This window comes from Manis javanica, chromosome 16 (genome assembly GCF_040802235.1).
Source record: "Manis javanica isolate MJ-LG chromosome 16, MJ_LKY, whole genome shotgun sequence".
Lineage (NCBI taxonomy): Eukaryota > Metazoa > Chordata > Mammalia > Pholidota > Manidae > Manis > Manis javanica.
The window spans coordinates 48461484-48489322 of NC_133171.1; the positions used below are offsets into that span (position 1 = coordinate 48461484).

At 49.0% G+C, this 27839-nt stretch overlaps 2 protein-coding genes across 9 annotated transcripts; one reads left to right on the forward strand and one right to left on the reverse strand.

Moving 5' to 3' along the window:
* Window positions 1-6847: 6847 nt before the first annotated feature.
* PRICKLE4 (prickle planar cell polarity protein 4) lies at window positions 6848-17493 on the reverse strand. Of its 5 annotated transcripts, none has more exons than XR_012126150.1 (7): window positions 17228-17493; window positions 16506-16569; window positions 15102-15248; window positions 14462-14554; window positions 13644-13987; window positions 13510-13560; window positions 6848-7610 (listed from the first exon to the last, which is right to left on the reverse strand). XR_012126150.1 is itself a non-coding variant. In XM_073224440.1 (6 exons), the coding sequence occupies exons 3-6, from the start codon at window positions 15234-15236 to the stop codon at window positions 7479-7481; spliced, it is 411 nt and encodes a 136-aa protein (XP_073080541.1). In that variant the 5' UTR covers window positions 15237-15248; window positions 16506-16569; window positions 17228-17493; the 3' UTR covers window positions 6848-7478. The 5 variants fall into 5 exon arrangements, 1 of the variants encoding a protein (XP_073080541.1); XR_012126147.1 differs by having other exon boundaries at window positions 15024-15248; XR_012126149.1 differs by lacking the exon at window positions 16506-16569 and having other exon boundaries at window positions 15024-15248.
* A 505-nt stretch (window positions 17494-17998) lies between these two features.
* Window positions 17999-26696, forward strand: FRS3 (fibroblast growth factor receptor substrate 3). Of its 4 annotated transcripts, XM_037005172.2 has the most exons (8): window positions 18006-18148; window positions 19616-19635; window positions 19729-19866; window positions 20870-20958; window positions 21847-22033; window positions 23975-24136; window positions 24945-25102; window positions 25389-26696. In XM_037005172.2, exons 4-8 carry the CDS (start codon window positions 20893-20895, stop codon window positions 26298-26300), a joined length of 1485 nt encoding a protein of 494 aa, XP_036861067.2. In that variant the 5' UTR covers window positions 18006-18148; window positions 19616-19635; window positions 19729-19866; window positions 20870-20892; the 3' UTR covers window positions 26301-26696. The 4 variants fall into 4 exon arrangements, with proteins under 4 accessions (XP_036861071.2, XP_017512553.3, XP_036861068.2 ...); XM_037005176.2 differs by lacking the exon at window positions 19616-19635 and having other exon boundaries at window positions 17999-18148; window positions 24951-25102; XM_017657064.3 differs by lacking the exon at window positions 19616-19635 and having other exon boundaries at window positions 18001-18148.
* The last annotated feature ends 1143 nt before the right edge of the window (window positions 26697-27839 follow it).

Sequence of the window (27839 nt, forward strand, 5' to 3'; positions counted from 1 at the left end):
AGAAATTTGAGGGGAAGTTGAATAGAATTTTATTGGAGCTGTGGCAACAACTGAAGCCACAGTGGTGGTTCCAGCAGCTGAGGATCAAGAAATGGAGACAAAGCTACAGTCTTGGCCTGTGTGTTTGCAAGACTTCCTGCTAGACAGTGAGTCATCCACACCTGAACCCACACAGGAAGGTGATTGGGCTACAGTTTTATTAAGTGGAGGGTCAAGGCCTTGGGGAACCAGGTGGGGACCAGAGGCCACATGCTCAAATATCAATTCATTGGTACCCAGGGAATGTTCAACACATGCCAGCTCTGGCAGACACAGGAGCTGAATGTTCACTGATTTATGGCAACCCTGAGCGGTTTCAGGGACCCCCAATGTTATAGTTGGATACAGAGGTAGGGCCACCAGACTTAAACAAGCCTGAGTCCCGTTGGGAATGGGGCATCTATACCTGAAGTGATATAGTGTATATATCTCTCCAATCCCTAAATATATATTGGGGACTGATATCCTCCGGGGCCTATGGTTGCAGACCACTGCAGGTGAGTTCAGACTGAGCATATGTGTGGTAAAGGCAGTTCTGAGTGGACATGCTAAGCACCTGCCTGTAGCTCTTCTTGTGCATCAGCACGTGTCTAATGCCAAGCAATACAAATTCCCTGGAGGGCATAAAGAAATTGGAGAACCCCTCCAGGAACTGGAAAGTGGGCATTATAAAGCCTACTCATAGCCCTTTTAATCCCCTGGTGTGGCTGGTAAAAAATCTAGATGGCTGCTGGCATATGACCGTGGGTTACAGAGTACTGAGTAAGTCACACCCCCTCTGCAGGCTGCTGTCCCCTCTTGTGCAGCCCTCATGAATACCCTAAGTCATGAACTAGGGACATATTATGTTGTGGATCTTGCTAATGCTTTCTTCTCCATAAACACAGCACAGGACAGTCAGGAACAGTTTTCCTTCACATGGGAAGGATGGCAGTGGGCTGTCACTGTCCTTCCACGAGAGCACCTCCACAGTCCCACTGTCTGTCATGGACTTGGAGCCCAGGATTTGCAGCATGAGAGAACCTGCCAGTGGTGCAGCTGTACCATTATATTGATGGTATTATGCTTACTATTTATTTTCTTACCAGAAGTCCTGCATGCAACAAACATTGTGCAGCACCTAGACTGCTGCAACACGTACAGGAGAAAGGGTGGGCTGTGAACAGCACCAAGTTTCAGGGACCTGGTTTGTCAGTCAAATTCCTGGGGGTTGTTTGGTCGGGTAAGACTAAAGTTATCCCAGAAGCAGTGATTACAGATAAAATTCAGGCTTTTCCTACCCCCACAACCGTCACACTATTGCAAGAGTTTTTGGGTCCTTTAGGCTACTGGAGAGTGTTTATCCCACACTTGGCACAAATGATGAAGCCCTTATACCATGTGTTATGAATGCGCATCAGGTGGGCCTAGGATAAGACATGTGCATTTTCTTTCACTGCTGCAAAATGGGCAGTCAAGGCCTTCTAGGCCTTGAGTGTGACAGACCTGTCAAGACCTTGTGACATGGATGTCCATGTGACCAAAGACAGTTATGGCTGGGTTCCCTGCAAGTAGCTTGAATGGACTCACCAACTTATTGAATTCTCATCAAAATTCTGAAAAAGAGCAGACACCGTTTGCTGCTGGCATCCCCATGAATTGATGAAGCAGATGAATTGGCCCACATATGTTGGCTAGAAGGAAAGCCTGACTCTGATGTGACCCGATGGTTACAAAAATGTTTGTTGCATCCTGGGCAAAAGACAATGTGGGCTGTAGCCCTTCAGCAGGGCCTGGACTTTAACCTTTGAAGAAGTCATCAGAGCCCAGCAGGAGTGCACTGGATGCTCTAAAAGGTACTTAACACCAGGGGAAACCAAAGCAAAAATGATCACATGGGACTACATCAAGCTAAAAAGATTCTGTACAGCAAAGAAGATCATCAGCAGAACAAAAAGGCATCCTACAGTGTGGGAGAATGTATTTGTAAATGACATATCCGACAAGGGGTTAACATCCAAAATATATAAAGAACTCACATGCTTCAACACCCAAAAAGCAAATAACCTGATTAAAAAATGGGTAGAGGATCTGAACAGACAGTTCTCTAAAGAAGAAATTCAGATGGCCAACAGGCACATGAAAAGATGCTCCACATCGCTAATTATCAGGGAAATGCAAATTAAAACCACAATGAGATATCACCTCACACCAGTTAGGATGGCCAACACCCAAAAGATAAACAACAACAAATGTTGGTGAGGATGTGGAGAAAGGGGAACCCTCTTACACAGCTGGTGGGAATGTAAGCTAGTTCAACCATTGTGGAAAGCAGTATGGAGGTTCCTCAAAAAACTAAAAATAGAAGTACCATTTGACCTGGGAATTCCACTCCTAGGAATTTATCCAAAGAACACAAGTTCTCAGATTCAAAAAGACATATGTACCCCTATATTTATCACAGCACTATTTACAATAGCCAAGATATGGAAGCAACCTAAGTGTCCATCAGTAGATGAATGGATAAAGAAGATGTGGTACATATACACAATGGAATACTATTCAGCCATAAAAAGAAACAAATCCTACCATTTGCAACAACATGGATGGAGCTGGAGGGTATTATGCTCAGCAAAATAAGCCAGGAGGAGAAGGACACATACCAAATGATTTCCCTCATTTGTGGGGTATAACAATGAAGCAAAACTGAAGGAACAAAACAGCAGCAGACTCACAGCTCCAAGAAGGGACTAGTGGTTATCAAAGGGGAGGGGTGGGGGCGGGTGGGTGGGGAGGGAGGGAGAAGAGGATTGAGGGGTATTATGATTGCCACACATGGTGTGGGGGGGATCATGGTGTAGACAGTGTAGCACAGAGAAGGCAAATAGGGACTCTGTGGCATCTTACTATCCTGACAGACAGTGACTGCCATGGGGTATGGGGGGGCTCGATGATATGGGTGAATGTAGTAACCACACTGTTTTTCATGTGAAACCTTCATAAGAGTGTATATCAATAACACCTTAATTAAAAAGTAAATAAAATAAATAAAAGGGACTTAGACCGAGTCCCACAGCAACCTGTGATAACTAAGGGGCGGATACTCCTCAAGTGGGAGGTAAACTATACTGGGCTTCTGCCCTTGTCAGGAGGGTACCAGTATGCCATGACTTGAGTGGACACAGATACTGGACTTCTGGTTGCTTCTCCTACACACTGTGCAGATTAGAAGATGACCAAAAGAGGCCTGGAGCATCTCTTTGCATCTTATGGCCGACTACAGGTAACTGAGAGTGATCAAGGCACCATTTTAATGGACATGTACTACAACATAGGTACAACAATTAGAGATCAAATGAAAGTTTCATATACTGTATAATCCCACTTCAGCAGGCATGATAGAGATGCAATGGTTTGTTGAAATCTGGCCTGAAGTCAGACACCAATAATCTATGGGGATGGTCAGTCCACTTATGGACAGTGCTATGGTGTTTGAATGAGAAGCCCCAGAAAAGGACACTGAGCCTCATAAACACACTAACACACATTGCTGCCTCCCTCATACTGCAAGTACAAACTGGGGAGAAACTGAAGGCAGGGTTTGGCCACCAGAATAATATCTTGTTACCAACACCAAATGCAATAAACTTGGTTGGAGACTCCGTTCAGTGTATGTGGCCTTGGGTATTTTGACACATGGACTAGCAATGTCTGGTCCTCCTGGCACCTTGGGGACAAGGCCTGGAGGCTGGCCTCCTGTATGTTCCTGGAGTAATGGCAGAGTGGCCCCCATGGATCACGGTAGTGTACCCTAAATGGCTAGAAGGTAAGTGCATCTTATGGGACAGTTTTGTTTTATCATTATAGCCAGTGCATACACCCCCAGTAACCCCGACAGGGAGAGGGGTAAAGGTATGGCATACTAGACCTGGATGGGACCTCCTTCCTGCCATAGTCCTATCACAGAACCCCTCTCTTGCATGCACTACCTGATGGACAAGATTTGCCTATGTTGGTGTCATTAAAACATGTGTCTTATTGCCCTTAAGGTTAATCTCCTCCAATGTCCTTGTGGATTGGGCACACACCCTAGCAAATCTGCTGCTTGCTGGGTGTGCAAAGAGCTCCCTATCAGTTTCACTACTGGCCTCCCATGGAAAATGTGAATTGTGAACCAGAACTGGTTTAAATACAGCTGGAATGACCACTTGGTGGCAACTGATCTCCTCAGGCTTGAGGACAGGTATTATTACTATTTTTGTTGTTGTTATAAGGTTCCAGCTTTCTCTCAAAGGGATCATTGTGGAAGATGCAGGGTGCATTAGATTGTGAGGCAAGAATCCTGGAGGGGTGGGTTGTAGGGAAAATGGAAGTTCCAATGGCCATGATCCTCACTTGACCCTAATCTACGTTCCCACTGCGCATGTGCAGTTATGTAATTGGTACTGTGTAGGCTCATGCTTACACACGTGTTAGCAATGAGCCATGATTCTCTGTGTTGCTATATAAAGAGCTCCGCCCAGTGCTCTGCCCAGCTCCTGGAGGCAGACACAGAGATGGATTGCTGACTACCTGGATGCAAATGTGATTCTGGTGCTCAACCTGCCACTGTGAAAATAAAGCTTGGTATTAACCCTTTTACCCCCAACATTCCATTGTCATTATTCAGTCTCACTGAATCCAGAGTGAACTTGCCCAGAGCTGAAATTCCCCTCCAGCAAGACACCGTCCTTTTGGGTTTTTATGGATGCTACATTATGTTTACATGATTGATTAAATCATTGGCCACTGGTGACTGAACTCAGTCTCAGCCCTTCTCCCCACCCCAGAAGTCAGTAGTGGGGCTGAAAGTTCTGACCTTCTAATCAGTGGTTAGTTCCCCTGGCAATCAGCCCCCATCATTAGGCACTTTCCAAAAGTCACCTCATTAACATGAATTCAGCTGTGATTGTAAGGGCTTGTTATGAATAACAAGACACTCCTTTTGCCTCTGTGGCTCTCAAGCTATTTCAAAAACCAAGGACAAAAGACAAAATATAATAACAAAAGATGCTCCAATTGCTCTTGTGCTTAGGAAATTCTAAGACTTTTAGGAGCTCTGTTGCAGAAACAGGAGTAAGAAAAATAGATATTTCTTACCAGTCAAAATATCACAGGTTCTTTTGGCCTTCCACTGAAATCTACTGGGGATAGAATACACTCCAGAAATTACTAATCTATTGCCCTAGAACACTGTACTAATTAGGACAGGTTTGCTGCTACTACAACAAACAAACCCCAAAATATGTAAGGCTTGAAAATGTGACAAACTAAAATCAAAATGGAGTTAGTATGGCTAAAGGAAACAACTAAAATGGAGCTGAGAGGCCATTAAGGAAATGGATTCTGCACACATTGGTAGTTTCATTTCTCAGGAGAATGCTAGATATAGCTTGTTGCCAAACCACATTCCTGAAACCACCATCTATTATGGACTAATATGGACTCTTACCTGGCTTAGCTCTAGAACCAGTCAGAAACTGAATAACATACAAACTTCTCTGCCAGCTCCAATCATAAAATGTTCAAAACAATTTATGTAAATGAATATGCTTCTTGCTAATTACCTTTAAAAAACTAACCTTTGTCAGCAATTCAGAGCATAAATTGGGTTGCTCTCTAGACTGTGTCTCCCAGACTGCAATCCCTAAGACCTCCAAATAAACACAACTAATTATTTTACAACTTTGCCTTTTTGGTTGACAGGCTCATACACAGAAGTGTCTTTTTGTGTTATACAACAGTATTGAGCAACTGAACAGCTTTCTTCCATACAGTCATTCAGGTATCCAGGCTGTGGGAGGAAACTGAGGCCAAGTAGGAAGACAAGTAGCAGAGTGGGAACTGGAACATAAACAGTCTGGTGTTTGGCCTACCACCAGTTTCGTAGCTGAGCCCATACTGAGCCCAAACCCAAGCTGCTAAGGTGTATTTCAGTTTCTCAATTTTTATTGACCCTGCATCATGAGGAGCATCTTTATCAAATCAAGCACAGTGCTGGGTACGTTAACTTGGTGGGTAGAATATTTAAAATGAGTATAAGATTGAATAAATGAGTGAATGAATGACAAGTACTGTAATGTGACTTCAGTTCTTTCCTTCTCATTTCACATTCACTTAAAACTGTCTTTTACTATAAGCTACGTCAAATCCTCTTAGGTAGTTGGTAAGTTATAATATGAAATAAATCAAAGAGTTGAAAATGAGGGGCCCCAGTGAAAATAAAACAGATAGAACACTGGCCTGTCTGCTGAAGCCACTGGCGTGTGACCCCAGAAGGACTGTTTTCCTTAGGAGAAGTGTCTCCCCGGTCTTCCTGTGGCTGTTTTTTGCCTTCTTCATTCCTTCTTGCTTTAAATGTCTTGGCTGTAGCTTTTTGCACTCTGTGCTCCTAAGAACCATCTGATCCAATCCAATATTTGTGTACTAGTTTCCTGTGGCTGCTGTAACAAATTACTACAAACATGATGGCTAAAACAACAGAAGCTTACTGTCTCCCAGTTTTGGAGGCTCTAGGGAAGAATTCATTCCATGGCTGCCAACAGTCCTTGGCCTTGAGCTGTCTCACTCCAATCCCCCAGGCCAGCATCTCAAGGTCTCCCTTTGCTCCATCTTCATATCGCCTTTTCCTCTCTGTCAAACTTCCTTCTGCATCTCTCTTGTACTCACACATGTGTTTACACTTAGAGCCCACGTGGATGATCTCCCCATCTCAAGATCCTTAATCACATCTCAAAGACACCCCCTCCCCACATGAGGAAACATTCACAGGTTCCAAGGACATCTTTTATGGGCACATTGATTTATTCAATATTCTCTACTCAAGCATTTATTGAATATTTTGTATGAGTACTCGTTCAGTTTTGTAGATATGCAAAAATTTATAAAACAGTGTCCTAGACTTCTGATTTTAATACATTAAATTTGGCATTTTCTCCCTTGTCCAGAAATAAACTGTATCAGTCAGGGTCCAGTCAAGAAAATATATACCACACTAGTTATGTTAACAGAGAGAATGTAAAAAAGGACTTTGGTCAAACAGGGGCTGGAACACTGGAATAGCAAACAATGGGACACTGAGGTCACACAGGTATGTGCCACTCCAGGAAGCAACAAAAGAAAGATCCTAAAAGCTTGGAGAGGCCCTCTTGGAGGTGAAATTCAGGCCTCTGAGGAGAAGTGGTTTCCAGCCACTGTAACTGTCCCAGGAGCTTAGAAGAGGGCGCCTCCAAACTGGGGCTCTGGCCTCCCCAGAGAAGAGACGCTGCCTCAGTGGGGGTGAGGACATCAGGGGCTGTGGGGAGACTGGGGCTGGAACTCCCAAAACAAGCAGGAGACTGAAGCCAACAGCTCCTGTCAGGATGATGGGTCCTTTGGATCATGTGATTCTGAAAAGACCCAGCAGGTGCCCAAGACAGGTCTCAACTGCTGCCCTCCAGTCTCCCTCTAGTGCCCCCTACTGACAGAAGCTGGCAGGACACCAACTGGCAGGAGAAATGCAGCAGAGCTCCAGTTCCAACGTGGCAGAGCAGAATACAGAAGGTGGCTAGGAGCTGAAAGACAGTAACGGTCAACACGATCCACACTTTTCACAGCTCAGCATCCATATCTGCCCCGCTACCTGTATTTGAATTTCCATATTATAACAAAACAACTTTACGCTTCTGCCTAACAAAATAGATGCAACTATCCTTCACACAAAACATTCTCACCCTTCCTCCAAAAAAGGATATGTAAAGTCCCTACGCCATCTCTAAACGATGGTAATTTTTTCTAGATTCAACCACAGTTCTACCTCAATATTCTGTAATCTATAGACTATATTGTAATATTAGCCATCAATAACTATCCTTAAATAAATTAGAAGGGGCATTCAAAGACATAAAAGTGATATTAAATCACTTTTGGTAACACTTGCACGTTGTTACAGAGAAAATATCATTTGTCAGACCAATAATGCTATACTGGGGGGGGGGGTGCCAGAGGCTATGCTAATTTGTCCCATAAAGATATCTCACCTGTAACAGTAGCTGCAATTGAGTAATCTGTTATGTTTACAACAAATTACAGAAATTCTCTAAAAGCCATTCTGCCTTTTGTACAAGTCAAACAGGTGAGTTAAATGGAGGCATGCAGGCACTATCATTCCTGTAGTTTCCCTGAGTGTATGTATGACACCATTTTTGGTTTCCTACTTAGATAAGAAGGGAAAGTTCTGGAATCCTTCCCTGTGGTCCTTCATACCATAATGGCCTTTATTCAATAGAGCAAAGGTGAGGATTATGCCACTGGCCAGGTATCCATTCAAGACCTAGAGAAATAGCCACAGGAGAGGTCTATGGTCCTACTTGGCTCACTGTGATTTAGACTTTAGCCAAAATTCCATTTATCATCTGACCACTATAAGCCCCTACTGGCTTTTTCAGTTCCCGGAAATTAATGCCATTCAAAACCATTATCTAGAAATCTCCAAAGAGTATGAGAATGTCCCTTTCCCCAAGACACGGCTACTCTAGTAAATGGCTGCATGGCCCTTTAAGGAGAGCTTTGGAGAAGAGTTACATTGTATGTTTACAGGATTTTGCAATATCCTATCTCAAGGGGCCCATGGCCTCAATTCCATTAAGGGGCTCAGAATCTGTGAACTTAGGTCCAGAAACTGGGTGGGAGAATGTGAATTGTCACAGGGACTAAGTCAGGTTTCTGCTCACCTGACCTGTTGTGTGTCTGCTCTAAAGATCAAGAAATATTTTAATAGGCTGCCCAACTATTTTATTCCTAGAGACTCCTTAGTCAATTAGCCACCCTCAAAAACCAGGCAAGTCAAACCATTCTGACTGCCATTCCCCAATGTCTATTATGTTTCTGGTGACTGAATGCTGCCAGCTGGTCTTTCCTGCTCCAGGACTCCAGCTTTCCTACTGAAATACGGGAGCCCATCTCAGGGGTGGGTTGCCCCACTGCTCCTAGCCCATGGAAACAGCCAGCACAGGGCTTGCTGAGGTGTTTCTAATGGCCTTGTTTTGGGTGCGTCCTGTGGGACTTCTCAGGGGATGCAGTGAGGAGGCGATGTGCAGGTCACAGTGACATATCACCCTCACATTGCTCCCTCCCTACGTTTTTGGATTCCTTCTTCTCCACAATTCCAGGGAAGGGCTAGCACCTTAGCTTCACCGACTGGAGACCATCACTGAGTCCAAGTTCTAGTCAATCAACCAAGCAAACTGCTAACTCTTCTCCCAGCTGCATAAGCTAACAAACTGTGGTAGACTGCAAAATAAAATGGCCGCAAATCTCTCCCCTCTCTGTATGTACACCCCTTTGCAATGTGACTTTACTGTAACTACCGCTAAGAGATAGGATCTATTTCTCCACCCCCTCAAATCCCTGTTGGCACTGCAATGTGCTGTGACTAGAATACAGCAGACTTGATTTTGTGGGTGTTCTGAGGCCAGGTCCCCAAAAGCCTTTCAGCTTCCTCTCTTCCTCTCTCACTGCCCTGAGCCTACTAGGGAAAGAAGACTTGGCCGACCTTATGGAGGACAAGAGGCTCTGTGCAGGGACAGTCCCAACTGATGGCCAACTAGCTTTTCTTAAATTAATTTTTTATTTATATTTACATATATATGTCTTTTTTATTGAGGTACATACAATAAAGCACACAAACCTTGGTGTACAGCTTGATGAATTTTGACATGTGTATGCACACTCATATAACCATCAAACCCAGATCAAGATATCAAACAACCCCTTCCCTATGGTCCCCACCAGTCCATTCTCTGCGTTTATGAGCCTATTTCTGTTACAGACCAACTATCTGGGGTCATTCATCCCCAGCCAAGCCACCATATGACCACCACCTCATGAATGGACCCAAATGAGACCAGCAGAACTGCTCAACTGATCAGAGCCAAATAGCTAACCCACATCATCATGAGCAAATAAAACGGCTGTTGCTTTATGCCACTAAGTTATACAGCAGTAGGTAACCGGGGCACACATCCCATTCAGAGTCGCTGGTAAGTGAATCATATCAATGATTCCTGTACTGTAATAAAAAGGGCATCTCTGACAAAACTCGGGGAACTAATACCCAAACTACAAAATGTGCGAAGGGGGTGCCCACAGCAACAGAGATGAGGAGTCAGGGCAGGTGTCTGTGAGCAAGAGTAAAACCATGTTGACAAATCCACTATGATAACCACTGACTCCCCTTCCCCCTTCCCCATATCTTGTATGTACTGCAAACAGGGAGCATTCCTCAATAAGATCTTAGGATGAGGTTAAAAGCAGGAGTCAGCTCCCGCTTTGACTAAACACACAGATGGTCCCCTGCACATAGACTCTTTCTCCTTCCACATATTAGTCTCCTAAACACAAAGCCGTGCAGAGGTTTACGCATCCTGCAGCCGCCGAGGACAAGCTTCTATAGATAAATTCCCTCAATAAACCTCTCTGAATGCAGGTTGGACTTGGCAGCCTCTTTCTTTGGTCTCACAGCCCCCTTGGCCTTCGGGGCTCGATTTGCTGATACCTCTCCCAAGTGGAACAGGGAGGTGAGTGGAGATGGAAGCCTGCAGCCTGGATCTCAGGCAGAGCCAACAAACAGCAGGCCCAAAGGCGAGAGGCCTGTCACTGTAACAGAAAAGCCTCAGGTGTGACCAAGGTGGAGAGTGCTGAGGCCAAGCAAAGGGCGAGGTCACAGGCGGAGCAAGGTCAGGGCGTGGGAAGGGCCATCTATATGGACACGGAACACGTCCAGAATTATGGCCGCAGTGGTGTCAGAGAGGGCAGTCAGTCAGGGGCTAAACTCTTCAAGGAATGAGAAGGAGTGCCCAGGGGTCAGTAGATGTCCGCCACAGCAGTGTTGTTCAACACCACATGATTTAAAGCTGGGAGTTTTGAGGGAAGAGGGAAGAGCACATTCTAGAAGTGCAGCAAGGAGGTCACCTAACCCCACCTCCTGGCCCAGCGGCAGGAGGAATAAGGGAGAGAAGACAGCCACCACTTGAGCTGTGGCGGGGGCAGCCTTGTCCTTGGGAGAGCCAGCTTCCCAGGAGAGCTACAAGGTGAAGGAACTGCTCACAGAAGACAAAGAAAGGACAAACCCTGGGGCCCTTCCCACATCTGAGCTTGAGGTACTTCTTGGAGGGTTTCAGTGGTTAGCAGGTGGGAGACAGGATGAGAGGAGGGGAAGCAGGGCCAGATGGGGATTAGATTTAGGGAGGTGGCTGACTAGGGACCTAAACAGGGATAAAGTGTGTAAGGAGATTAGTCCTGGCGGCTGCAGCAGAGTAGTGGTTGAGTGGCTGGCAAGGCTGTCAGAGAGAAAAGCAGGGCACAGAGAAGTGTATATAAACACAATGCAGCAACAGCCCTGTGGATGCAGAGGTGGGGAGTCTTGCCAGGTGTATGCAGTAATCCGGGCCACCCACCCTCCAAGTCTGCCAAGGACATGGGGAAGATGGGCTTTTCCAGAACTCTGACACCTGCCAATACTTTTCCAAGAATAGTCAAGAAATGTTGAAAAGTTCAGTGAAGCAGAAGAAAACACAAAAACAGATCCCAATATAGATTTGATTTCATATATAACAATGGTGGAATTCCAACTCAGTGAGAAAAGAATGGCACTTTATTTAGTAGGTGCTGCTGACTCGACTGGCTATCCCTCCAGGAAGAAAATAAGGCATACTCTCACCACAGCCAACTGAAACATAAATTTCAGATGGTGTAAAAGCATGAATGTACACAACACTCAGAATATATAAATACCTATTCCAAAAGCCCTTTTAAACCAGCCCAGAAAGCCAGAAGCTATAAGCAAAAAAGAAGACACATTTAATTATGTAAAATTGTAAATTGTTTGTGGCAAAAGATCGTTTAACCAAAGTCAAAAGGGAATTAATAGAATAGGAAACCATCTGAAAGCCATGCAAGAATTGAAATCTTGTGAGAGACAATTTAATATCTACATTATACAAAGAGCTCCTACAAACCAGTAAGTAAAAGACAACCCACTGGGAAAAAGGAAAAGGATATAAATACATAATTCACCGAAGAACAAATCCAAGTGTCTAGTAAGCATATGAAAAGATGCTTAGTCTCACTAATTTAAATTAAATTAATTTATGTGTCTGAGTACACACATACACACACACACACACACACATAAATATATACCATATGCCATATTGAAGGACTGGAAAACAAACTTTCTGGGCATAAACTTCCAGTTATAAGAGGATCTAATATACAGAATGGTGCTTATAGCTAATAATACTGTATTACATATTTGAAAGTTGCTAAGAGAGTAGATCTTAAATATTCTCACCGCACACACAAAAAAATGATTATTATGTGATCAGATGTGATTAGCTAATCTCTGGTGGTAATCATTTTGCAATATATAAGTGCATCAAGTCAACATGTTATATACCTTATATGTCAATTATATCTCAATAAAGCTGGGGAGGAAAGAAATTACTTTAGGTCCCCCCATCTTACGTATTCTCTTCCCAATAGCTGCATCCTTAAAAAGAAATAAAGAATTGGAAGATTCAGTGTTGAATCACGCATTGATCTATAGATTCAATGAATCAAATGAAAATCCTTATAGGGTTGTTGGGTTTTTTTTTGATAGAACATGACAGGTTGACTCTAAAATACATATGGAAATGAAAGGGCCAATAATAGCTTCCTGAAGAGGAATAATATGGAAATATTGCCCTAGTAAATACCAAGACTTTTTATAAAAGTACAGTGATTAGGAAAGGGTGATATTTGTGCAGGGATAGACAGCCTGAGGAAAAGACTAGAAACTAATGTCAACATAGACACTTGGCTAGTGATTTATGTGGCACTGAAGAGCAAGGGAAGAGGAGCCTTTCCAATAAGCAGATTGAGTGTTCACATGGGGAAAAAACAAAACTTGACCCTTATCTCATACCATAAACAAATAAACCCCAGGTAGGCTGTCATCCTAAATTTGGAAGGCAAATAGCTTTGTATGTTTACAGATGGCAACTACACATTATGATGAGCATGTAGTAATGTATATAATTGAGTCACTATCTTGTACAACTGAAGCCTATATAACTTATATGCCAACTATATTCAATGAAAATAAGTAAATTTTTGAAAATAAATAAATATGGAGGGCAGAACCACAGAGATTATAAAAGATTATAGAGGGTGACAGAAAATATGGAGAATGAACTCCTCAGGGTAGTGAAAGATTTCTTTTCATGACACAAAAACACCAACAACCTTCATTAAAATTAATAAACGATTCCATTGAAATGACATTCTAAAACAGGCAAAACTACACCATAGTGTTTAGGGAAGTGTTAGTTTGCGAACTGACCCTTGTGCACAGAAAGCAAGGGAAGACTGAAGAAAGAGGCGGGCCACTCCAGATTGGTAGGTGACAGGTTTGATAAGAAAGGGACTTACTTTTGAGGCTTGTCTTGGGTGGCTGCAGGATGAGTAGATCTCCACACCCACCTGCAAGAATTTTAAAAGCTTATATAGAAGGCTTAATTCGGTTCAGTCGTGTACGCCATCCAGATGGTCTCAGCAACACCTACTCTCTCAAGGCTGTGCCCTTGGAACAGCTACGGCTGTGGGGACAGTAGGCAGGGAGAAGACTGCAAGGGCGGCGGAGGGGTGAGGAGCCTCCGATTGCCCAAGTCCAGCTTGAGGGTCAGCCAGGAGTCACATGCTCTCGATTAGGTCCTCCAGCAGGAAGCATCCCCACGCTGAAGATGACCATGGAAAGCAGGGGAGTGATCGCCATAGAAGGCAGGGTGGTGGCAGCCCGTGAACGGCAGGAGGGGGCTGAGGCCTTTAGAGACCAACAAGTGTTTTATTTCTTGAGATAGATGAGGCTGAGACAGGGACCATGGGCTTAGACAGAGTAGGGTGAGGGCCTCTGGAAAAAAACAAAGCAAGATAACCATTGTGAGATTTGCTTTGGCTTGCTGGGGGTGCCCAGCTTATTTTTCTAACTTTACCCAAGTGGTCACCATGTATTTAGATCCTTGCTCCCAGTGTAGCTCAAAGTAACTTCCCATGTGTTCTCCCCAAATTGTAAGCCTTTAGGCTAGGCACACATGGGGTCTCAATAAATACTTAACAACCATACGCTCTACATTTGTACATTCCATTATCATCGGTTTCATGTCCATTTTCTCATTTGCTCTTGTGGGGAGAGCAGAGGTCACTGTATCCATTATGTAGATATGAAGTCTCAGGCTAGGAGGGGGATGACCTCTCCCACTTAATGGTAAAGCTAGGCCTTCAATCCATGTTCCCTGACTTCTGGACCAAGGTTCTTCCCATAGTAAGTAAGAGGGAGGCAGAAAGAGGGGGGCAGAGAGAGGGGAGCAGGGAGAGGGAGACCCACATCCCTGTCCTGTGGAGGAAGCTGCTGCAGGAGGCTCTGAAGCCCAGGCCATTTGGAGGCTTGGCTGGTGTCAACGTCCAGAACTTCAGGATCCTGAGGAGACACAGCAGAAGGAGACGAACAGAGCTAAGTTTCTCTTGCCTTCCTCTTCTTTCCTCCCCTCATCACTGCCAACCCCCTCTATTTAGAGGATCCTCCTTCAAGATACCAAGGACAACAGATCCACCCCTACATTTGTGGTCTGATTGAGGCAGATGGGAAGCCCCACACCCCAACATAGATTCCCTTCTTATGCTCGAAAACACCCCTCCTCCACCGCGACACACACACACACACACACACACTCTCTCTCTCTCTCTCTCTCTCTCTCTCTCTCCTTAGGGCCAAACCCTGAGGGTCTGCTTTGACAACACAGATCCCACACACAGATCCCCTAGTAGAGGTCATGTGTAATCATGTGAGTAAGTTTAAAGTCAAACCCCCACATCCTGAGGGGGCTGTAGGGACAGGGATTCCCTCAAAGAGAAAAGAGCTGCAAGAGGTCAGATACAAGGCGAACTACCTCCAGGATGGTTGAAATGGGAGGAGGTCCAAAGGATGGACAGCATGTTGGTCTCAGAGGGAAGGGCAGGACTCCTACCACCTGAGCAGCGGTGTCCTCAGGGTCTTCCTCTGGCGGGGGTCCTGGATTGCTGTCTGAATTGGCTGGTGGACGTGGCTCCCCAGGGGTGTGGCTCTCCCCTCCACGGGGCCAGCCAGAGTTCAGTACTGACATTGGTCGCAAAGTCTACCCAGAAAACAACAAGAACACCTCCCACCAACTGGGCCTTTACAATGGGCTAGGGAGTGCTAAGTGCTTTACAAGTATTACCTACTTCAGTCCTCCCAACACCCAGCTAAGTTAGGTGGTAGTCTTGTCCCCGTTTTACAGATGGCCAAACTGAGGCTTGGTGAGCTAAGCCAAATCCCAGATGCCACAGATCCCACAGCTAGTTAGTGGATGGACCTGATCTTGAGGCTGGGCCTTTCAGCTTCAGAGTTTCTGAAGCTCAAACTCTGGGGTCTCCCAAGTTTGGGTTGGAGGAAAGAGGAGGCCTATGGTGGAAGGAAAGGGCATTTTGCTTTTCTGGTGAGTTTTTCAGCAGACTGGCCTTCTTTCCCACTTCCCCAGCCTTAATGCTACCATTCTTCATTGGGTACTCAGCACCCCAGTGAGCCTGCTTCTCTGCTTTTCTAGCTATAGGCTTGGGTCAAGCAAAAGGACCACTACACCAGGAAGCCCTCACTCTCTCAAGCTCATACCAGCTCTTCGTTCCCTGAGCTCTAAAAGCAAGTACAATCCATGCCCTTGGATTTAGCACCTCATGTTCCTCTCTGCTCCCTCTGTCTCCCCCAGCTCCTCATCTAGTCTATAAGCTCCTCTAGGATAGAGGAAAATCATGAGCTTCTATCTTCTATTTATGGCAGCAATGTCATTGGATAATTCTAAGTGCATCTCTTTGGCCCTCCTCTGGCCAAGCCTGGGTGCGACCACAATATCTTGGTGGAGAGGTGGCTACTGAAGTCTAAAATGGGTAGGACTTGCCCTCAAGGAGATCATTATCTAGTGGATAGGACAGATGAAAAAGGCAAAATGGGACCAGAACTCTGGGCAGGTATACACAGCACCTTAGGAAGAAAAATAACCACAGCAAACCTTTCTAAGTTTACTTTGCACCAGAGACAATTCTAGTATTTCACATAGTGTGACACATCCTCATAACAATACTATGGGGGGAGTTTCTATTTTCCCATTTTTAGGTTGACACAGACAGGTTAATTAACTTGCCCAAGGTCACATTAGAAAGCTAAGGGAAGCTTTAGGAGGTTGCCTTTGAGAGCTGGAATGGCTTCTGATGGCATCTGGGCATTGGAGGGCCATGACAAACTCCTTTTTCTCTAAAAGACCCAGCTTTGGGGTTGGGGACAGGATTTGGACTATAACAGTTATATTGCTTCCCAGCTCTGAGCACCCCTAAGCCCCCCTTCAGATGTCCTGTGCCACCTTCGCTGCTTCCTGGTTCCACACCCATCTGCTTCCTTCCTGCTCTGTCCCTCAGTCAGGTTTCCTGTGGAAGACAGCCAGGATGGGTTGTTCACACTCAGGGCCAGGAGTAACCACTGCCCTTAACAGCACTACCCCTGCGCCAGGCAGCATGAGGTGCTTGGGAGAGGAGGTGGGCACAGAAAGAAGTGCATCTGAGGCCCCAGAAGGGGACTTGCACACTCTCTTCCAGGTTAGTTCGAGTTTGCATGAAATTGTCCCACACAGAAACAACACTCCGAAATCGGCTCTCACATCTCACCATTCCATCCCTGCCAGGGTCACCTAACTCCACCTCTCCTTAGCACTGGACCCCACCTTACTACATGCTGGATTCCTTCTAGAATCCCAGCACATACACCCGCAAAAATAAAATAAGGGACTCTCTCTCCCGCGCTGGCACAGGTGCAACCGGGCTCGACCTTCTCAACCCACCCTGGCCCTGAAGGGCCCTAGTGACTGAGGAGGGAAAGGGGTGGGAAGATTTTCAGGACAGTGAGAGGGAGAAGGGGATAAGTGTCTGGCCTCAAGTGCCCTGTCGATAAATCCCCAAAGTTTCTGCTTAGACTCCGTGGGGCACACTCCCGAGGCGGGACGTGGTGTGCTTCCCGGGTCTGCTGGGGTTCCCAGTGTGGCTGTAGGGAATTTAGAGGCGGGGGGGCAGGACTCGGTTGGGGTCTCACCCTCGCTGCGCGCCGGTGCCGGGCGGTTCAGGACAGACCCCGCCTTCAGGCCCCTCTCCCAGTCCCCACCCCGAGACCTCAGCGCCCGCCCCTGCCCGTTCTGGGAGCACGGCTCTTCCTCTCCCACGCCCCCCGCGGCCCCTGCCCGCCCCTGCGGGGCTGGTAGCGCGCGACAGCTCGGGGAGGGGCCTGGAGCTGCAGCCTGCAGGAAAGCATTTGTGGGATCACGGGGTGGAAAGGATGCAGACTTCACAGCCCCCGCACTCCCCTGGGCTTAGCGCTGGGACCACGTGCCCCACCCCTGCACACACACCCCCGGGCGCTAGCCGACACCCGGGAGAAGCCGTGATGCCGAGTCCACAACCACTCGCAGAACGGATAAACCTTCGGAGCCTTCAAGTCCCTCGAGACCCGCCCTCTGGCCTCCTAGCCCCACCCCTCGATGAGTCCCCATCCCCCGACGATTCCCTCCCCCTGGTCCCTCGTCCCTTTCCAGGATCACTTGTCTGCCCCTCTCCCATTCATCCCTTCAGATTCCTCCCTCATGATTTGTGTTTCTGCCGGATCACGTCCCTTTTCTGATCCGGGGAGTAGAAATCTCCGGTCCCACGTCTGGTTCCCTCAGCCCCGCCCCGCCCCTGGCTCCGCCCCGCCCCCGCCAGGCTCGTTCAGCGGGGGCTGGGAGCGCCCTCTGGTGTTTGCGCATGCTCCCTGCTCCCGACTGCAAAGTCCTCCAAAGGGACCTTCTAGGCTGCGCGGCGGTCGCCCCATCTGTCAGCCCGCCCGCAGCGTCTCGTTGGTGCTGCTGGTGACCTCCGACCCCGCGGTGGCGGGGCGGGGCGGTATTATCTCCTGGTGGGCGGTGGCTGTTGCAGCGGGACCCGGGAGCGGGGCCCGGCGCTGCCTGGGCCGCGGGGCGATGTGAGTCGGGGCGCCGCGGGGCGGGAACGAGGCGGCTCCACCGAGGCCGCGCCGCAGTCTCCGTTCCTACCCGAGGAAGCCCGGGGCGGGCGGGTGGTGGAGCGCCGGGATTGGGGGCGGGGATCGAGGGACGACGCGCGGCCCCGACCCCTGCATTCCTTCCTGGTGTCTAGAAATTCCCCTGACAACCCTGCATCCTCAATCTGCCTCTCATACCTCAGAATTATCCCACCCCCAGCCCCCTGGACACACTTTCGCAGGTCCTGGAACCCTCAGAGCCCCCTCACTCATGCGATTTCCCCTGGTAGGCCCACGGAGCCACCGTTCGCTCCTGGATGCCCCCAAACGCTTTCACCTCCCTGAAATTCCTCCGATTTTTCTCCTTGCACCGTGCTCAAATCCAAGAAACTTGCCCAGGCTTCCCGAGCCCTCATACATTTTGAGCCCTCCGCAAACTCCAGCCTCCTAATCACACCTAACCCAGATCAGAGCCCCCTCCTCCTGTCCCACCCAATGTAAACCCCCTCATTAGGCTGTCATGATATGTCCTGCTATCTTAAAGAATGGAGACAGAAAAAGGTGCAAGGTGCTTTCCTCCATCTTGCACCCTGTAGTTCTTGGTTTTACCCCCAGCCAGACTCCCTGTTGGAGACTCAAGCCCCCAGATTTTCCCAGCCATCTGTCTTTAGGATGTGCACACCTCCCTCAGCCTGCTTCCTCCTTCCAGAGAATAAGCTGAACCAAGAGGGTGGGGGTCCTTTCATATGGGAAGTTGTCACAGGATGCAGAGCACAAGGGGCCCTGGGAAATGATGTTTTTCTAGAGCAGGATAGTGGGATTTCAAGGATCTCCAGGGTCCTGGCTTGTCAGCTTGTCCTCCTAGGACACAGATCCTAGGAGGTGTATTACTAGCATTTATGTTAAAATTTAGGCCTTTTAGAGCTTGGTGAATAAAACTACCATGCTTCAGAACATGAGATTGAAGGAGCTTGTCCTGGAAGAGGAAAAATGTTGATTTTAGTGATATTGTCTACATACTTACCTCTAGAGGTTAAGCTAGAAGTTACACAGTTCACAGATGTTTCCTTTAAAAACTAAGGCCTTGCTGGGTAAGTTGAGGGGGTGGGGACTGACTTGGCAGAGTCTCCTGAATACTTAGTAGCAACAAAACAGACAAGAATATTGGTTTCCTGAATCTTACATGCATTTAGGGATACATCACAGTGTCCTTTTGAGAAAGCTCTTTGAAGAGTTAAAGTTCTCAGCAAAGGGAAGGTGGTGATTCCGGTGTTGGTTTTAACAGGATTCAGATGGAATCTAGATGCAATTTAAAAGGTCTTGGGCTGCCTCGGACTTCAGACCCATTGATGCCAAGGGAGTCTCTCCCTCTCAGGGGCTATGGGGCTTGGAGTGTGTAGTCCCTTTGCCATGATCTCACTTTCTCCATTGGTCTTTCTGTCCCATTAGGACTTGGAACAGATATCCAGGTGAGAAGGACTAACAGCAAGTCAGTTTCATTAACAATTGGGGGTGAGGATAGAAGGTTTCCACTAACCTGTGGTCTCTGTCTCCTGTCCTAGGTGAACCCCAGATGTGTCCCAGAGGATCCAGGTGACTGCAGACTGCTTGCCATGATGCCCCACCAAGAACGGGGGGAATAAAGTGGGGGTCCTTCCCCATGCCCCTCCCATGGTCAGCTCCCCAATGGCCTGGGTGAGGTGAGAGCTGTGTATAGGAGCCACTTTTCTGGAGTTTCCCAAGTTGGTCAGGCTTGTTCAAGCCTTTTCACATTCAGTGAGAGTTCTGGAAGGATATATCTAATCTTACCGATTCACTTCTTACAGCAAGTTGCAACCTCTTAACTTCTGGTTGGGAAAGGTCCATGTATTTGCTTGCTCCCTTAAGTCACTCAAGTCTGGTGGTACCCTCTCATCCTAGGCACAGGCCCAAATTGTGACATGTAATCTGAGTGCTATAATCCTAGAGGGAAAAACCATGTAGTAAGCCCTCTCTGCTCTCCTCTTTGGACAAAGTGGAGCAAATCTGCCATCTTTTTTTTTTTAATGAAGAAATAACTAATTAAGGTTATGAAAATTGTGCTGTCTTCTAAATGTTCAATCTTCTGAATAGATCTTTTGACCATAATGAACCCCCGTAATGTAACATGGAAAGAATATCAAAAAGATAACTTTGAGGTGAATGTTGGGATAGTGGCGAGGGAGAAAAAAAGGATTTGAATGATGTGGGAAGGGTGAGGCAGAAAAGGAGGAAAAGGGAGAAAGGTACAGACCCAAGTGTCTGGGACCCCGAGGTTCACTTTGTTTGCTGAATCTGTATGAGGGCCCCAGGCTGGCCAGTTCTTTTGATGCAGATCACTTCTGGGTCCCTTAGCTTTTCCTGCCCAGGTTTCCCTTCCCTTTCAGTACATAACTCAAATTCCTACATATTGCTCAAGATTAGCTGTTACCTCTGAGAAGCACTCCATCTCCCCACCCCTTAGGGTGTATTAGGATCCTTAACACATCCTAACTTGAATTAATGTTTATCCAATGTGTGTCTGGCCCTGGGTTGAGAGTAGGAATTCCTTGACCGAGTGACTGTGTCATAAAGTCCCTTGGACAGAGTAGGTGATCACAGCAAGGTGGTTCTGCCAGAGTTCTCCAAAAAGGGCTCTTTGGAGCTGACCCTGATGACCTTCTTATCCCTTATGTTGTTCTCTAGGGCGGGCTGGCTGCTCTGACACCATGGGGAGCTGCTGCAGCTGCCTGAACAGAGATAGCGTCCCAGACAACCACCCTACCAAGTTCAAGGTACACACAGCCCCGTCCTGTTCTGAGTTCCCGACATGACCTCCTGGGCTCAGTTGCCAAGTTGCCTCAGCCTCCCTAGAGAAGGTGAAATGACAGGCCAAGGTTGAGGCTTTATTAAGACTTCCTGAGTTCAGGGCTCCTGAAGTGGCCTGGGGACTCGGGGCGTAGGCCACCTCTATTTCTGTGGCTCTTGGTACTCCCAAGAATGAAGAAATGCCATTACAATAGTGAAAATCATGCTTTTAGAACATTCACTCCTATTGGTATAAATTTATGACTTCACATACATTTTTGGAAAAAACAGTGGGCATCTGTATTTGTGAGTTAACATACGTAAAATATTTAAAACAGTGCTTAACATGTGTAAACACTATGTTAGTGTTAGCTGTTTCCTTTGGGAAGCTAAGGCCAGGCCCAGTGGACCTGTGCATCCCTCACGTCCCCTTAAGGGAGCCCTCTCCTCCGCGGCACAACGTTCTGCTCACCACAAGAGGGAGCCGTTGGCTCGCTCCTACAGCTTGGGAAGCTGGTGGAGGTGGTGTAGGTTTCTTCTGCCTGGGGCTTTACTCTCCCAGGATCTTAAGATTTTGAACTTAAGATCAAACCCTTTCCCACATTAACATCTAACCGTCTGACCTTGGAAGTCAACTAAGCACCCCTTCCCTCACTGTCCAAATGACAAAACTGAGGCCCAGAGAACTGCTGTGGGTCAGTGGAACTGCTTCATTAGCTTCTAGTGATCACGTGATATTCTGTAGTGTGTTTGGTGGACTCAGGTGAACCTCCTGGTCCCCCAGCTCCAGCGCTGCATCGGCCGGCTTCCCAGTGGCTCAGGGGCCCCTCCAGACACTTGTTGGACTCACTGATGCTCTGTCCCCTGCCCCCCAGGTGACAAATGTGGATGATGAGGGGGTGGAGCTGGGCTCTGGAGTGATGGAGCTGACTCAGAGCGAGCTGGTGCTGCACCTGCATCGGCGCCAGGCTGTCCGCTGGCCTTACCTCTGCCTGCGGCGCTATGGCTACGACTCCAACCTCTTCTCCTTTGAGAGTGGCCGCCGGTGTCAGACGGGCCAGGGTGAGTCCCAGCCCCTACCCCACACCAGGATAGAGCCTGTGCATCTGGGCCAGGTTCTGGTGCTGGAAGTCATAGCTTGGGACCATGAGAAGTCTGGTGCCTCTGCGGGTGTTGCCCAGAGAAGGGTAGGGTCATGGCCAAGAGCACATGGCATGTTAGTGCAGAACTAAGGGGACTCCCGGGCCAGTGCTCTTTCTCTTCAGTAATTGCAACCCTGGCCTGGGTCGCTTTGTGGGGACATTTGTTGCAGAGCCCAAAGGAAAAAGCCGGGACTTACAGGCCAGAGCCTGCTTGGGAAAGCAAGCGATTCCTCCTCCCTTTGTTACTTCACTTTCAAGGGTCCCGGTTGTGCCTGTAAGTAGAAACAAACTTTCTTCTGAGCCCCAAGTCATACACCCTGGGCCATGTGAATAATGAAAGGTCAGGCAGCAGGTTTTGGCTGCCCTGGGGCTGTGTGGCTTGGGAATGACAGGTATGGGGAGGCAGGACTCTGGGTCCCTGATGTACTGAGTAATCTACATGCGGTTAATCTTTGTCTCCCGTCACCTGTGGGCAGTGGCAGGTGAGGTATTCTTCCTCCCTCCCTCCCTGCAGCAGAGGTGAGGGAGTGGTGGCTTGTTCCATGAAGTCAAGGCTAGAGCCAGTCGTGGTTCCTTGAAGGAGTGGTGTGGGCTGGGCTTATCTTCTAGGACCCAGACCTAATAAGCTCTGAAGGACCCCCACATGGGACTGGGTTAAATGCAGTTTGGGGTTTATCCAGAGATGGAAGGAAGGGGCTCCTCTAATGAGGCTGCCCACGCAGCAGTGAGTCTCTGAGGTCGAGTTGAGTGGGGAGCTCTCCTCCCCCTGCACCTTACGCCTGGAGGTCATGAGGCAGGAGCAGTTACACTGGCTGGGCAGAGAGGGGAAGAAGGGGCTTCCTTGCTTCCATCGGTAGTTGATTCACACTTGGGATCCCAGAAGGGCTGCCCTAGGCCCCAACACAGGTTCTTCTAAAACTCCACGCTTTTCCAGCCTTTTCTAGCCCTCAACAGAGCTTGCCAGCATAGATCTCTTTTCTTCCCCTCCCCTCTATCCTTCCCACCCAACTCCCGCTGATCTCAGTTGTCCCTTTCCCAGCCTGGTTTTATTTATCTTTGTTGTGGATATATGTATGCACACACCCCAAGAAGCCTCCACTGTTAATGGGGGGTACAGAAGCAGGCTGGCCCAACATCACAAGGGCATCTTTGAACCCTGAGTCACAGATACTCAGCTCAGTCCTTGTTGTCCCACGGCCGCGAGTTGCTGCATTGGAGTTTAAGGGGCTGTAAGGCTGGCCATGTGGGGAGCTGCATGACTGCCTTGCTGTATTTGTCCTTCAGCTGGTCAGCCCATCCTTTCTGCACCAGAATTTAAGTCCTGTGAGGTCAGGGGCCTATACACAGAGGATGTTCACTCTGGCGAAGCCCTGGGCTAAGTGCTTAGTGAACAGGCAATGAACAGGACAGACTCCCTCAAAGAGCTTAGAGGCTGTTGGTCATGGAGCTGAGGGCTGGTGCCCTTGGTGGAGCTGATTTTTCTGGGGAACAAGGGGTGGTAGGAAGAGGGAGATGTGGGCAGCATGTGAAATGGAATGGTGCTTCAACTAATAGCCTTTTCCACTTGGATTTTTACTCCTCTTCCATTCACCCTTATACACCCACACTCTTAAGAAAATGATTTAACTTCAGAGGAATAAAGCTGAAGTATTAGCTCTCAACACAATGGTAATGGATAGGGCCCAGCTCCTCCGGCAGCCCTTTCCAGTGTGCCAGGAGAGTGCTGAGGAGGGGGGCTCTCCTGCCCTCTGCAAGAGCTCAGGGACATTTCCCAAGCTCTGTGCGTCTTGCTCATCCTGTCTGGTCATTCCGTACTGGGCATAGGGGCAGAAGAGCCTCATTTTGTCCTCTCCTTCCTCAGGAATATTTGCATTCAAGTGTTCCCGGGCCGAGGAAATCTTCAACCTGCTTCAGGATCTGATGCAGTGCAACAGCATCAACGTGATGGAAGAGCCAGTCATCATCACCCGCAACAGCCACCCAGCTGAGCTCGACCTCCCACGGGCCCCCCAGCCTCCCAGTGGTGAGGAGACCCATCCTAGTACCTGGCGCACACGTGCGCACATACATGCACACACAAGCACAGGACCAGGAAGCACATCTTGGAGGCACGAGCCAGGCAGGCAGGTGGAGGGTGGCTGGGGGAGCCAGGCTTCCAGGACCATCATCCATCATCAGACACTTGGGGATGGAGGAGTCCTGGCCTGAGCCCATCAGGTGACTCAGGCTGAGGATGGGGAGTCCCAGGCCTTACGTTCACTGATGGTCAGGAAGCAAACTGGAAGACCTTGGGTTTCCATGGAAACAGCAGCCTGGAGCTGTTCAGCTTCCTTCTTTCTGTCTACCGGGACATACCCATATACCATTCCTGACTGTGGGGACAGGCATTACTGCTCATGGCCATTTTCGGGAGTGGCTCCTACAGTTTGCTTGCTTATTTGCTGAGGGCACACTGAACACCTACTCTGGGTCCTGCACTCCATTGGCTGGCCCATGGGGGGCAGAAGAAATAGAAACACAGTCCCTGATTTTGAGTTGCTTCCCTCAAGCTCACTGGCAGAGCTAGAATGAGGTGAAAGGACAGTCCAGTGACAAAAAGATGTGCCTTTAATGTTTCAGATAGGGCTGTAATGGGGAAGTGGGTTCAAGCTGAGCTTTGAGGGAAAAGGCAAGGTTTGAAGAACAGGGAGGTGAGAGGTAATGGGGCTTCCCCCTTGGGGGCCCAGGGAGCCCCCTACTAATGAAGAAGTCCCAGGATGCTGAACCTGCGTGCATGTGGTTGTCTGGTGCTTTAAGGACCCCTCACCTGAGCTGGTCTCCCCTATGCCCAGCTCTAGGCTACAATGTCTCCAGCTTTTCCAATGGCTTCCCTGGCTGCCCAGGAGAGGCCCTGCGATTCTCAGCACCCCGGCGGCCCTCGACAAGTAGCCTGCGACACCCCTCGCTTGGGGAAGAGTCCACCCATGCCCTCATTGCCCCCGATGAGCAGGTGAGCAAGCAGCTGGCCCGCCCCTCCCCATTGGTCTTGGTGGGTATGGGGCCTCAGGAACATGCACCTCCTCCCAGTAAGGACTGTGGGGAGGGGAAGAGAATTGGTAGGATCCCTCACTGTCCCAAGAAAGGGAGGCAGCTTCCCTGGAAGGTTTGGAGGACAAGGAAGAGAAGGAAATGCCAGCTCTTTCTCCCTGGGCTTCTCTTCCCTCATCCTGGCCCTTCTGTTCTCTCTTTCCCCCTGCCCTTGGGCCCTCCTGCTTCACGTGGACTCTTTGCCTCAGTCCCACACCTATGTCAACACGCCAGCCGGTGAGGAGGACCACCGCAGGAACCGACACTGCCTGCAGCCACTGCCCGAGGGCCAGGCGCCCTTCCCCCAGCAGGCCCGGGGCCCCGACCAACAGGACCCGCAGGTGTTCCTGCAGCCGGGCCAAGTGAAGTTCGTGCTGGGCCCCACCCCTGCTCGGCGGCACCTGATGAAGTGCCAGGGCCTGTGCCCCGGTCTGCATGACCCAGCCCCCCACAACAACAACGAGGGCACTTCTGAGTGCCCAGCACAGCCCAAGTGCACCTATGAGAGCGCCAGTGGGGGGCTGCGGCCCGGGCCCAGCTGGAGACTGAGCCCAGAGGAGCCGGGCTGGAATGGCCTTGCCCACCGCAGGGCAGCCCTGCTGCACTATGAGAACCTGCCCTCCCTGCCCCCCGTGTGGGAGGGCCATACCCAGCAGCTGGGGGAGGAGGCGGGGGATGACGGAGACTCAAGGGATGGGCTCACACCCTCCTCCAATGGCTTCCCTGATGGTGAGGAGGATGAGACCCCACTGCAGAAGCCCACCAGCACCCGGGCTGCCCTCCGCAGCCACAACAGCTTCCCTGTGCCACTGACCCGCCGCCGAGGCTCCCCGAGGGTCTTTAATTTTGATTTCCGTAGGCCAGGTCCCGATCCCCCAAGGCAGCTCAACTACATCCAGGTGGAGTTGAAGGGCTGGGGTGGAGACCGCCCTACGGGGCTCCAGAACCCCTCAGTCCCCCAAGCCCCCGTGCTCCCCACCCACCCTGCCCGCAGCTCAGATTCCTATGCCATCATTGACCTCAAAAAGACCGTGGCCATGTCCAACCTGCAGAGAGCTCTGCCCCGAGACGATGGCACTGCCAGGAAAACCCGGCACAACAGCACTGACCTGCCTCTGTAGGGCCCTCCTCCCGCCCCGCCTCCCACTTGTGTCCTCTGAACCCGCCACCCCGGGGTTCAGGGTTGCTTTGCAGAAGGGAATTGAGGTGGGACCAGATGCTTCCCTGCCCTGGCCAGAGTTCCCAGGGAGACCAGCTGAGTCTCCCGGTCTCACCTGGGGAGAGGAGAGGGTGCCCCCATGAGGAGGAGGGAGCCTCGACGTAAACTGTGAAGGGTTCCTGTGATTGCATTTAGCACCTGCCCGGATGTCCATTTGTCTGTCGTCTGTGTGTATCTTTTGGTTGAAATTTTGAAACATTTTGTACCTGTTGATTTTATTTATCAATTTATTTTTCTATTTATTGTTTTAAATGTAATTTGACATATTTATTATTAATATAATTATTTTTAAATTCTGGCTTGTTGGATGATGTCCAATTCTTGGGGAGTGTTTTCTGGCACAGTTCTGGGGTGGGAGTAGGGGAGGCCTAACAGAAACAGGGTCTTCATTTTGGGAAGTTTGGGGTGCTTGTGGTTTTGGGGACAAGTCTGTGACCATTTTTTTTTTCCAAGAGGACCTGGGCCAGAACTTAAAAGTTGCCTGGGATGGATCCTATATCAAAAGAAAGTGACAGGGCAGCTGAAGTCCTAGATACACAAAGGGGATCTATAAGGAAAACTGCCCTTATGAAATAAAACCCTGACGCTCTGAGGTTAATTAGCAATGAGTGGTGGGGATTTGTGGGTAGGCTACACTGAATTCACTTTCTCTGGAACCCCTCACTGATTCACCCTTTTGCCAGCAGGTGGGTCTCAGTGGGCACCAGTCTTCAACACCTTGACCTAAGTGGACCCTTGATCCTTCTCTGGTGCCCCAGTCGTGGCCAGGCCAAGGCTAGCGCCTTTTAAACAGGACATGACTGAAAGCCCAGAAACAGCAAAAGGAAAAAGCAGTGTGACGTGTAACTAAATCTGGCTTGCAAAGTGACACTTCAAGAACTGTCCCCCAGGAATGGACTCTGGTGCCTCTACCTTACTGTGGTGGTGGGGCCCTAACAGCCGCCACGTGTGAACACCTGCCTGGTGGGCCAGCGCCGCACAGGGCTGCACCTGCGCTCATTGCAGGAGCTCCCTTGCCCTGTCCTGAGGCTGCCTCTCCTCTTGCCAGCCTCCCTGACCCCAAGACTCCATTTCTGTCGCAAATGCCTGGGTGGTTAATCTAGAGGAAACAGCGTGTGTGATAAGCCATCAGGGCCCAGGTGAGGAGAAGGAACAGAGCCTCTCCAAGACTTAGGGACAAGCCTTCTGGTCTCTGGTCACTCTTTGTGCCCAGCTCCCTGCCCTGTGGAGTGAGCAGACCCGTACCCCTCACCAAGGACACAGGCCAGGGCAGACCCGACTAGTTCCTTCCCCACTGCTGTCCAGAACAGCACTGCCAGGGCCTCAATTCTGGGGGTTCCCCCTCCCCTGTGTGGGGTCCTGGACTGACCACCTCCCCGACCTTGGGTGTCACTTGCTGTTGGTGAAATGGGTGAAGAGCACTGGCTACAATAGAATATGA

What these genes read in the sequence shown, in the direction of transcription:
- PRICKLE4 (XM_073224440.1), bottom strand. Translation starts at nt 15,236, where the DNA reads ATGTCAGTACTGAACTCTGGCTGGCCCCGTGGAGGGGAGAGCCACACC. An exon ending in TTCCTCCACAGGACAGGGAT is followed by an intron (nt 13,561 to 14,461) that starts GTGGGTCTCCCT and finishes AAATTCTTGCAG; the next exon opens with GTGGGTGTGGAGATCTACTC. An exon ending in ACCCAAGACAAGCCTCAAAA is followed by an intron (nt 7,611 to 13,509) that starts GTAAGTCCCTTT and finishes ACTGTCTTTCAG; the next exon opens with CTCCTAGCCACCTTCTGTAT.
- FRS3 (XM_017657064.3), top strand. Translation starts at nt 20,893, where the DNA reads ATGGGGAGCTGCTGCAGCTGCCTGAACAGAGATAGCGTCCCAGACAAC. An exon ending in GGCCCCCCAGCCTCCCAGTG is followed by an intron (nt 24,137 to 24,944) that starts GTGAGGAGACCC and finishes CCCTATGCCCAG; the next exon opens with CTCTAGGCTACAATGTCTCC. An exon ending in TCATTGCCCCCGATGAGCAG is followed by an intron (nt 25,103 to 25,388) that starts GTGAGCAAGCAG and finishes TCTTTGCCTCAG; the next exon opens with TCCCACACCTATGTCAACAC.